The following is a 13,357-nucleotide window of genomic DNA, read 5'->3' as shown; positions in this document are numbered from 1 at the left end:
CTAGAACACATTCTATTTACTGACTGTGAGAAGACGGGTCTGGGAAAGTCTAGAACACATTCTCTTTACTGACTGTGAGAATGGTCTGGCTAAGTGCCTTCCCCATTCTGTTCTACAACACACTTGTTAACTACAGTCTAGAGCTGACATCATCATGGAACAGTAGAACCACAGAATTAGAATGAACAATGTTGCTGTAACAGGACAGGTGTGTTCTAATCATTCTAATTATATTAGTGCAGCATATACATGCAGAGTGAACACATGTTCCTTCCATGTTCTGTGAGTACTGGATCTATACTGTAGGTTAACCTGTCACAGATCTACGTGTTCTGGATCTATACTGTAGGTTAACCGGTCTATGTAGATCACAGAGACATGGTCTATGAGTACTGAATCTATACTGTAGGTTAACCTGTCACAGATCTATGAGTACTGAATCTATACTGTAGGTTAACCTGTCACAGATCTACGTGTTCTGGATCTATACTGTAGGTTAACCGGTCTATGTAGATCACAGAGACATGGTCTATGAGTACTGAATCTATACTGTAGGTTAACCTGTCACAGATCTATGAGTACTGAATCTATACTGTAGGTTAACCTGTCACAGATCTACGTGTTCTGGATCTATACTGTAGGTTAACCTGTCACAGATCTACGTGTTCTGGATCTATACTGTAGGTTAACCGGTCTATGTAGATCACAGAGACATGGTCTATGAGTACTGGATCTATACTGTAGGTTAACCTGTCACAGATCCATGAGTACTGGATCTATAATGTAGGTTAACCTGTCACAGATCTACGTGTTCTGGATCTATACTGTAGGTTAACCTGTCACAGATCTATGAGTACTGGATCTATACTGTAGGTTAACCGGTCTATGTAGATCACAGAGACATGGTCTATGAGTACTGGATCTATAATGTAGGTTAACCTGTCACAGATCTACGTGTTCTGGATCTATAATGTAGGTTAACCTGTCACAGATCTATGAGTACTGAATCTATACTGTAGGTTAACCTGTCACAGATCTACGTGTTCTGGATCTATACTGTAGGTTAACTTGTCTATGTAGATCACAGAGACATGGTCTATGAGTACTGGATCTATACTGTAGGTTAACCTGTCACAGATCCATGAGTACTGGATCTATAATGTAGGTTAACCTGTCACAGATCTACGTGTTCTGGATCTATACTGTAGGTTAACCTGTCACAGATCTATGAGTACTGGATCTATACTGTAGGTTAACCTGTCACAGATCTATGAGTACTGGATCTATACTGTAGGTTAACCTGTCACAGATCTACGTGTTCTGGATCTATACTGTAGGTTAACCTGTCACAGATCTATGAGTACTGGATCTATACTGTAGGTTAACCTGTCACAGATCTACGTGTTCTGGATCTATACTATAGGTTAACCTGTCACAGATCCATGAGTACTGGATCTATAATGTAGGTTAACCTGTCACAGATCTATGAGTACTGGATCTATACTGTAGGTTAACCTGTCACAGATCTATGAGTACTGGATCTATAATGTAGGTTAATCTGTCACAGATCTATGAGTACTGGATCTATAATGTAGGTTAACCTGTCACAGATCTATGAGTACTGGATCTATACTGTAGGTTAACCTGTCACAGATCTATGAGTACTGGATCTATACTGTAGGTTAACCTGTCACAGATCCATGAGTACTGGATCTATAATGTAGGTTAATCTGTCACAGATCTATGAGTACTGGATCTATACTGTAGGTTAACCTGTCACAGATCCATGAGTACTGGATTTATAATGTAGGTTAATCTGTCACAGATCTATGAGTACTGGATCTATACTGTAGGTTAACCTGTCACAGATCTATGAGTACTGGATCTATAATGTAGGTTAATCTGTCACAGATCTATGAGTACTGGATCTATACTGTAGGTTAACCTGTCACAGATCTATGAGTACTGGATCTATAATGTAGGTTAACCTGTCACAGATCTATGAGTACTGGATCTATACTGTAGGTTAACCTGTCACAGATCTATGAGTACTGGATCTATACTGTAGGTTAACCTGTCACAGATCCATGAGTACTGGATTTATAATGTAGGTTAATCTGTCACAGATCTATGAGTACTGGATCTATACTGTAGGTTAATCTGTCACAGATCTATGAGTACTGGATCTATAATGTAGGTTAATCTGTCACAGATCTATGAGTACTGGATCTATACTGTAGGTTAACCTGTCACAGATCTATGAGTACTGGATCTATAATGTAGGTTAATCTGTCACAGATCTATGAGTACTGGATCTATACTGTAGGTTAACCTGTCACAGATCTATGAGTACTGGATCTATACTGTAGGTTAACCTGTCACAGATCTATGAGTACTGGATCTATACCGTAGGTTAACCTGTCACAGATCTATGAGTACTGGATCTATAATGTAGGTTAACCTGTCACAGATCTATGAGTACTGGATCTATAATGTAGGTTAACCTGTCACAGATCTATGAGTACTGGATCTATACTGTAGGTTAACCTGTCACAGATCTATGAGTACTGGATCTATAATGTAGGTTAACCTGTCACAGATCTATGAGTACTGGATCTATACTGTAGGTTAACCTGTCACAGATCTATGTGTTCTGGATCTATACTGTAGGTTAACCTGTCTATATAGATCAAGTGGCAGGAAAACTAGTACAGGGTTTAGTACATGTCCATAGACAGACTGAAACAGACAGACTGTAGATAACAGTTACCAGTGTTTTAGAGCTAGTCTGTGTGTGTGTGTGTGTGTGTGTGTGTGTGTGTGTGTGTGTGTGTGTGTGTGTGTGTGTGTGTGTGTGTGTGTGTGTGTGTGTGTGTGTGTATGTGTGTATGTGTGTGTATGTGTAGTAGAGAAGTGAGACATGTGGTGAGGCTTTAACCGCTGAGTTCTGTCCTGCCAGGATAATGACAAGAAGATCAGTTGTTTACTACAATCGTCCTCAGTTCACTCCCCGGGACAGCACAAGGCTACAGACACATCACACACACATGTATACACACAAACACACACACACACACACACAAACACACACACACACACACACACACACACACACACACACACACACACACACACACACACACACACACACACACACTGTATTCTCAAAGTCCTCCCACTAAGATATCGTGGTCATGGTGAATAGGCATGGTAAATAAGACAGTTGTCCCTACACAGCAAAACACATCACCCTGGTTGCTGTATAGATAGATACATGTTGTAAATCATATCCTGACTGTCCTGGACTTGGTATGCAGACACACAGTCGTACAAAATGGAGTCGGCACCACCAAGCCTTAGAGGTCCTGCCTTCTGTGTCCATTCATCTGTAGTAGACCAGAACGACCCACAAGTAAAGTACATTTAGAGTTGACCTCCTCTTCCTCTCTTTAGAGTTGACCTCCTCTTCCTCTCTTTAGAGTTTACCTCCTCTTCCTCTCTTTAGAGTTTACCTCCTCTTCCTCTCTTTAGAGTTCACCTCCTCTTCCTCTCTGTTGAGTTCACCTCCTCTTCCTCTCTTTAGAGTTCACCTCCTCTTCCTCTCTTTAGAGTTCACCTCCTCTTCCTCTCTTTAGAGTTGACCTCCTCTTCCTCTCTTTAGAGTTGACCTCCTCTTCCTCTCTTTAGAGTTGACCTCCTCTTCCTCTCTGTTGAGTTCACCTCCTCTTCCTCTCTTTAGAGTTCACCTCCTATTCCTCTCTTTAGAGTTCACCTCCTCTTCCTCTCTTTAGAGTTGACCTCCTCTTCCTCACTTTAGAGTTCAACTCCTCTTCCTCTCTTTAGAGTTGACCTCCTCTTCCTCTCTTTAGAGTTGACCTCCTCTTCCTCTCTTTAGAGTTGACCTCCTCTTCCTCTCTTTAGAGTTCACCTCCTCTTCCTCTCTTTAGAGTTCACCTCCTCTTCCTCTCTTTAGAGTTGACCTCCTCTTCCTCTCTTTAGAGTTGACCTCCTTTTCCTCACTTTAGAGTTGACCTCCTCTTCCTCTCGTTATAGTTGACCTCCTCTTCCTCTCTTTAGAGGTCACTTCGTCTTGATGTGTCTGAGTCCTGTGGTCTCTACAAGCTGTTTCATCTCTTATATTATGGGATGTCTCATCATGGGAAGAGGACGTGAATGTCCCTGACACCCTGACAGAACTACACCCTGACAGAACTACATAATGACAGAACTACACCCTGACAGAACTACACCCTGACAGAACTACATAATGACAGAACTACACCCTGACAGAACTACATAATGACAGAGCTACATAGTGAGAGAGAAAACACCCTGACAGAGAGAGGGAGGACCTAAGCATATCAAAGAAGTAGAGAGAGAGAGAGAGAGGAGAGAGAGGAGAGAGAGGACAAGGAGAGGAGGAAAGGAGCGAAGGAAGAGCAACTCCCAAAACCTGATCTCAGAAAATTAACATGCTCCTCTCGCTCCAAACTCAATTAGCGCTAACATATTGTCTGCCTGGAAAGAGCAGACTAGCCCTGAGCTACACAGGTACTGCTCTAATGGATGGAGTGTGTGTGTGTGTGAGTGGTGTGTGTGTTTGTGAGTGTGTGTGTGCGGGTGTGTGTGTGCGGGTGTGAGTGGTGTGCGAGAGAGTACGAGAAAGTATATTCCATTTTGTTATGACTCAAGCGATACATTTCTGTCCGTTCTACAGGTAACTCCCCAAATAAAGGAAACACTTGAATAAATGAGGGTTACATAGTATTTTGAAAGCATGGGGTGCTTCCACACAGGAAGCTCCAGTCACTTGTAGAGTCTATGCCAAGGCGCATTGAAGCTCTTCCGGTTGCTCGTGGTGACCAAGACACTTTATGTTGATGTTTCCTTTATTTGAGCAGTTACCTGTAGCAGCAGGCTACACGGAGAATGGAACATTCTAGTTAGGGGAAACAGGGGAAACTAGTTAGGGGAAACGGGGGAAACTAGTTAGGGGAAATGGGGGAAACGGGGGAAACTAGTTAGGGGGAACGGGGGAAACTAGTTAGGGGAAACGGGGGAAAACTAGTTAGGGGGAACGGGGGAAACTAGTTAGGGGGAACGGGGGAAACTAGTTAGGAGAAACGGGGGAAACAAGTTAGGGGAAACGGGGGAAACTAGTTAGGGGAAAAGGGGGAAACTAGTTAGGGGAAACGGGGGAGACGGGGGAAACTAGTTAGGGGAAACGGGGGAAACGGGGGAAACTAGTTAGGGGAAACGGGGGAAACGGGGGAAACTAGTTAGGGGAAACGGGGGAAACTAGTTAGGGGAAACGGGGGAAACTAGTTAGGGGAAACGGGGGAAACTAGTTAGGGGAAACGGGGGAAACTAGTTAGGGGAAACGGGGGAAACTAGTTAGGGGAAACGGGGGAAACTAGTTAGGGGAAACGGGGGAAACTAGTTAGGGGAAACGGGGGAAACGGGGGAAACTAGTTAGGGGAAACGGGGGAAACTAGTTAGGGGAAACGGGGGAAACGGGGGAAACTAGTTAGGGGGAACGGGGGAAACTAGTTAGGGGGAACGAGGGGAAACTAGTTAGGGGGAACGGGGGGAAACTAGTTAGGGGAAACGGGGGAAACTAGTTAGGGGAAACGGGGGAAACTAGTTATGGGAAACGGGGGAACGGGGGAAACTAGTTAGGGGAAACGGGGGAAACTAGTTAGGGGAAACGGCTCGAGTCGCGCAAAATGGATTATAAGATTGAGGATAAAGTTTGGAATGACACAATTTCATGTGTACAACATTTAAAGACCTGCATCACTATACTGAGATCTTTATTTCGTATTTGGGTGTTCTTGGAGCCTTTCTTCAGGTGTCTGGACCCTTTTAATAACATTCTATTGACATCAAAAATAGAGATTTGGTCGTAAAAAACAACTTCTCCTTTAATCCATGTTTTATAGCCTAATCCCACAAAGGTGACACTGCCTGACATAACACCCTATTCACGATATAGTGCATGACTGTTTTGACCAGAACCCATAGCTAGAGCAGGGATACAGCACATATAGACCAAGGTGAATGAGCGGACAGGAAGTGGGGTTTTGATCTGGCCAGGCAGCTGGTGTGTACGTCCTTGGTGACAGGTCAGAACCCCTGCAGTTTGTTTTGTCTCTGAGGCATTATGCTAAGATGCCTGCTGAAACCACCCACTTATGACCCCCACCACTACCGCCCCCCTCCAGCCACGATCCTCATCCAACCTCCTCCACTATACTAAGCCCTCATACGGCCTGATCCAATGAACTAATTGTCCATTAAGTTGTGGAATGTTTAGCAACAATGGAAGTGGATGAGGCAGATTGATTGTTTGATATATTAGAAACATGACATTCATTCCACTACAGATATATTAGAAACATTACATTCATTCCAATACAGATATATTAGAAACATTACATTCATTCCAATACAGATATATTAGAAACATGACATTCATTCCAATACAGATATATTAGAAACATGACATCCATTCCAATACAGATATATTAGAAACATGACATTCATTCCAATACAGATATATTAGAAACATGACATTCATTCCAATACAGATATATTAGAAACATGACATTCATTCCAATACAGATATATTAGAAACATTACATTCATTCCAATACAGATATATTAGAAACATTACATTCATTCCAATACAGATATATTAGAAACATGACATTCATTCCAATACAGATATATTAGAAACATGGCATTTATTCCAATACAGATATATTAGAAACATGACATTCATTCCAATACAGATATATTAGAAACATGACATTCATTCCAATACAGATATATTAGAAACATGACATTCATTCCAATACAGATATATTAGAAACATGACATTTATCCCAATACAGATATATTAGAAACATGACATTCATTCCAATACAGATATATTAGAAACATGACATTCATTCCAATACAGATATATTAGAAACATGGCATTCATTCCAATACAGATATATTAGAAACATGACATTCATTCCAATACAGATATATTAGAAACATGACATTCATTCCAATACAGATATATTAGAAACATGACATTCATTCCAATACAGATATATTAGAAACATGACATTCATTCCAATACAGATATATTAGAAACATGACATTTATCCCAATACAGATATATTAGAAACATGACATTCATTCCAATACAGATATATTAGAAACATGACATTCATTCCAATACAGATATATTAGAAACATGGCATTCATTCCAATACAGATATATTAGAAACATGACATTCATTCCAATACAGATATATTAGAAACATGACATTCATTCCAATACAGATATATTAGAAACATGGCATTCATTCCAATACAGATATATTAGAAACATGACATTCATTCCAATACAGATATATTAGAAACATGACATTCATTCCAATACAGATATATTAGAAACATGGCATTCATTCCAATACAGATATATTAGAAACATGGCATTCATTCCAATACAGATATATTAGAAACATGACATTTATCCCAATACAGATATATTAGAAACATGACATTCATTCCAATACAGATACACTTAAGTATCAAAAGTATCAAAACTATTTTCATATTCCTTATATAAAGCCAACCAGGAAGCACCGTTTTCTTGTTTTTTAAAAAATGTACAGATAGCCAGGGGCATGCTCCAACACTCAACCATAATTTACAAACAAAGCATGTGTTTAGCCAGGTATTAACCATGTATAGGCCCATCTATAGACCCATCTATAGACCAATAGTCAGGTATTACCCATCTATAGACCCATCTATAGAACCATAGCCAGGTATTAACCATCTATAGACCAATAGTCAGGTATTACCCATCTATAGACCCATCTATAGACCCATAGTCAGGTATTAACCATCTATAGACCCATAGTCAGGTATTAACCATCTATAGACCCATCTATAGACCCATAGTCAGGTATTCACCATCTATAGACCCATCTATAGACCCATAGTCAGGTATTAACCATCTATAGACCCATCTATAGACCCATAGTCAGGTATTACCCATCTATAGACCCATCTATAGACCCATAGTCAGGTATTACCCATCTATAGAACCATAGTCAGGTATTAACCATCTATAGACCCATAGCCAGGTATTACCCATCTATAGACCCATAGTCAGGTATTAACCATCTATAGACCCATCTATAGACCCATAGTCAGGTATTAACCATCTATAGACCCATCTATAGACCCATAGTCAGGTATTAACCATCTATAGACCCATCTATAGACCCATAGTCAGGTATTAACCATCTATAGACCCATCTATAGACCCATAGTCAGGTATTAACCATCTATAGACCCATCTATAGACCCATAGTCAGGTATTACCCATCTATAGACCCATCTATAGACCCATAGTCAGGTATTAACCATCTATAGACCCATCTATAGACCCATAGTCAGGTATTACCCATCTATAGAACCATAGTCAGGTATTAACCATCTATAGACCCATCTATAGACCCATAGCCAGGTATTAACCATCTATAGACCCATCTATAGACCTATAGTCAGGTATTAACCATCTATAGACCCATCTATAGACCCATCTATAGACGCATCTATAGACCCATAGCCAGGTATTAACCATCTATAGACCCATAGCCAGTTATTAACCATCTATAGACCCATCTATAGACCCATAGTCAGGTATTAACCATCTATAGACCCATAGTCAGGTATTAACCATCTATAGACCCATCTATAGACCCATAGTCAGGTATTAACCATCTATAGACCCATAGCCTGTTATTAACCATCTATAGACCCATCTATAGACCCATAGCCAGGTATTAACCATCTATAGACCCATCTATAGACCCATAGTCAGGTATTAATCATCTATAGACCCATAGTCAGTTATTAACCATCTATAGACCCATCTATAGACCCATAGTCAGGTATTAACCTTCTATAGACCCATCTATAGACCCATAGCCAGGTATTAACCATCTATAGACCCATCTATAGACCCATAGTCAGGTATTAACCATCTATAGACCCATCTATAGACCCATCTTTAGACCCATAGCCAGGTATTAACCATCTATAGACCCATCTATAGACCCATAGTCAGATATTAACCATCTATAGACCCATCTATAGACCCATAGCCAGGTAATAACCATCTATAGACCCATAGCCAGGTATTAACCATCTATAGACCCATAGCCAGTTATTAACCATCTATAGACCCATCTATAGACCCATAGTCAGGTATTAACCATCTATAGACCCATCTATAGACCCATCTATAGACCCATCTAAAGACCCATAGCCAGGTATTAACCATCTATAGACCCATCTATAGACCCATAGTCAGGTATTAACCATCTATAGACCCATCTATAGACCCATAGCCAGGTATTAACCATCTATAGACCCATCTATAGACCCATAGTCAGGTATTAACCATCTATAGACCCATAGTCAGGTATTAACCATCTATAGACCCATAGTCAGGTATTAACCGTCTATAGACCCATCTATAGACCCAAAGTCAGGTATTAACCATCTATAGACCCATAGTCAGGTATTAACCATCTATAGACCCATCTATAGACCCATAGTCAGGTATTAACCATCTATAGACCCATAGTCAGGTATTAACCATCTATATAGACCCATAGTCAGGTATTAACCATCTATAGACCCATCTATAGACCCATAGCCAGGTATTAACCATCTATAGACCCATAGCCAGGTATTAACCATCTATAGACCCATAGTCAGGTATTAACCAACTATAGACCCATCTATAGACCCATAGTCAGGTATTAACCATCTATAGACCCATCTATAGACCCATAGTCAGGTATTAACCATCTATAGACCCATCTATAGACCCATAGTCAGGTATTAACCATCTATAGACCCATCTATAGACCCATCTATAGACCCATAGCCAGGTATTAACCATCTATAGACCCATCTATAGACCCATAGTCAGGTATTAACCATGTAGGACCACACTGAAAATAGGATGGCATTTGGGAGACAGGCATACATATACAGCAACCGCTTGACACACACACACACACACACACACACACACACACACACACTTTTAATAACCTGAGGCAACCATTAAGTTACCTTTTGTTGTAATTACCATGTAGTAAAGTTCATCGGTGGTTGTTGTTGGCCTGTTACCTGGGCAACACTTCCTTATAGTTCACCTCAGTCCCAAAAAAACAGTTGAGAGTCCAGGAGTGTCTCTGTAGAATATACATACACTGTATACTATCAGTACATTGCTTATGTAGCCATTATTTAAACTGCAGTGGTATTAGTATGCTAATTTACATTACAAAGGCTTTGTGAAGGGTTACCTGAGTTTCTGTATCCCCTCAAGGCTGTTGGAGACGAGTGCTTTAGTTGTGTAGGTTTAACTCATGCTATGTTATTGACACAGATAGGCCTGTTGATGTAAAGAGAATGTACAGAATTCCCACCACTATTGTGTCAGCATACAGAGATATCTCTGCTGTTCTGCACAATGACTGAAGAACAAGGTCAACTCTCCAAACTTCATCAACTTCAGTGGATGGGATCAGTTTTTTGTCGTTCAATTGGAGAAGACTCTACTGTTCTTCCTGAGACAGCTTTCAGCTCAGAGTCATTACTAACCCAGTGACAGACAGACAGACAAACAGACAGTAGTTAAACATGTATAGGCCACTATTAAACAGCCCTCTGTTCTATGAGTCATTACTAACCCAGTGACAGACAGACAGTAGTTAAACATGTATAGGCATGTATGATGTATATGCATGTAACATGTATATTAAACAGCCCTCTGTTCTATGGTGTTATTTTCCCCCTCAGGGATCAAAGTGATTGGAGGAATGAAGGAGTTAACGGGAGAGGAGTTTGGAGTCTACGTGAAAAGGATTTTACCAGGTGGCCTTGCTTCAAGTGATGGTAAGTGTCTTTCTATGTAGAAAGAGAACGGGTGGCGATGGCAACAGTAACACAGGTTTTTATTTTTTTTAATTGAACCTTTATTTAACTAGGCAAGTCAGTTAAGAACACATTCTTATTTACAACGATGGCCTACCAGGGAACAGTGGGTTAACAGCCAGCAGCATACCACCCTGCATACCACTGCTGGCTTGCTTCTGAAGATAAGCAGGGTTGGTCCTGGATGGGAGACCAGGTGCTGCTGGAAGTGGTGTTGGAGGGCCAGTAGGAGGCACTCTTTCCTCTTGTTTAAAAAAATATCCCAATGCCCCAGGGCAATGATTGGGGACACTGCCCTGTGTTGGGTGCTGTCTTTCGGATGGGATGTTAAACAGGTGTCCTGACTCTCTGAGGTCATTAAATGATCCCATGGCACTTGTTATAAATCACTGTATATCATTGAGACAGTAGAAGTGTCCCTCCATTATAAATCACTGTTTATCATTGAGACAGTGGAAGTATCCCTCCATTATAAATCACTGTTTATCATTCAGACAGTAGAAGTATCCCTCCATTATAAATCACTGTTTATCATTCAGACAGTAGAAGTGTCCCTCCATTATAAATCACTGTTTATCATTCAGACAGTAGAAGTATCCCTCCATTATAAATCACTGTTTATCATTCAGACAGTAGAAGTGTCCCTCCATTATAAATCACTGTTTATCATTCAGACAGTAGAAGTGTCCCTCCATTATAAATCACTGTTTATCATTGAGACAGTAGAAGTGTCCCTCCATTATAAATCACTGTTTATCATTCAGACAGTAGAAGTGTCCCTCCATTATAAATCACTGTTTATCATTGAGACAGTAGAAGTGTCCCTCCATTATAAATCACTGTTTATCATTCAGACAGTGGAAGTATCCCTCCATTATAAATCACTGTTTATCATTCAGACAGTAGAAGTATCCCTCCATTATAAATCACTGTTTATCATTCAGACAGTAGAAGTGTCCCTCCATTATAAATCACTGTTTATCATTGAGACAGTAGAAGTGTCCCTCCATTATAAATCACTGTTTATCATTCAGACAGTGGAAGTGTCCCTCCATTATAAATCACTGTTTATCATTCAGACAGTAGAAGTGTCCCTCCATTATAAATCACTGTTTATCATTCAGACAGTAGAAGTGTCCCTCCATTATAAATCACTGTTTATCATTGAGACAGTAGAAGTGTCCCTCCATTATAAATCACTGTTTATCATTCAGACAGTAGAAGTGTCCCTCCATTATAAATCACTGTTTATCATTGAGACAGTAGAAGTGTCCCTCCATTATAAATCACTGTTTATCATTCAGACAGTGGAAGTATCCCTCCATTATAAATCACTGTTTATCATTCAGACAGTAGAAGTATCCCTCCATTATAAATCACTGTTTATCATTCAGACAGTAGAAGTGTCCCTCCATTATAAATCACTGTTTATCATTGAGACAGTAGAAGTGTCCCTCCATTATAAATCACTGTTTATCATTCAGACAGTAGAAGTGTCCCTCCATTATAAATCACTGTTTATCATTCAGACAGTAGAAGTGTCCCTCCATTATAAATCACTGTTTATCATTCAGACAGTAGAAGTGTCCCTCCATTATAAATCACTGTTTATCATTCAGACAGTAGAAGTGTCCCTCCATTATAAATCACTGTTTATCATTCAAACAGTGGAAGTATCCCTCCATTATAAATCACTGTTTATCATTCAGACAGTAGAAGTGTCCCTCCATTATAAATCACTGTTTATCATTGAGACAGTAGAAGTGTCCCTCCATTATAAATCACTGTTTATCATTGAGACAGTAGAAGTGTCCCTCCATTATAAATCACTGTTTATCATTGAGACAGTAGAAGTGTCCCTCCATTATAAATCACTGTTTATCATTCAGACAGTGGAAGTATCCCTCCATTATAAATCACTGTTTATCATTCAGACAGTGGAAGTATCCCTCCATTATAAATCACTGTTTTTCATTCAGACAGTGGAAGTGTCCCTCCATTATAAATCACTGTTTATCATTGAGACAGTAGAAGTGTCCCTCCATTATAAATCACTGTTTATCATTGAGACAGTAGAAGTATCCCTCCATTATAAATCACTGTTTATCATTCAGACAGTGGAAGTATCCCTCCATTATAAATCACTGTTTATCATTCAGACAGTAGAAGTATCCCTCCATTATAAATCACTGTTTATCATTCAGACAGTGGAAGTATCCCTCCATTATAAATCACTGTTTATCATTCAGACAGTAGAAGTATCCCTCCATTATAAATCACTGTTTATCATTCAGACAGTAGAAGTGTCCCTCCATTATAAATCACTGTTTAT

General features: G+C 39.9%; 1 protein-coding gene across 7 annotated transcripts in view; it reads left to right on the top strand.

The window, feature by feature from the left end:
- Positions 1-13,357, top strand: part of LOC110487124 (syntaxin-binding protein 4) — a 141,615-nt gene that overhangs the window by 45,288 nt on the left and 82,970 nt on the right. For all 7 annotated transcript variants that reach the window (XM_090197665.1, XM_090197666.1, XM_090197664.1 and 4 more), the window contains exon 3: positions 10,891-10,986. In XM_090197665.1, the coding sequence (XP_090053791.1) occupies positions 10,891-10,986 (96 nt within the window). The remainder of the gene's footprint in view (positions 1-10,890; positions 10,987-13,357) is intronic.

Source organism: Oncorhynchus mykiss, chromosome 13 (assembly GCF_057628025.1).
Source record: "Oncorhynchus mykiss isolate SJ-2025 chromosome 13, ASM5762802v1, whole genome shotgun sequence".
Lineage (NCBI taxonomy): Eukaryota > Metazoa > Chordata > Actinopteri > Salmoniformes > Salmonidae > Oncorhynchus > Oncorhynchus mykiss.
Note: the sequence above shows the minus strand (reverse complement) of the source record. Positions and strands in the feature narration are given on the sequence as shown.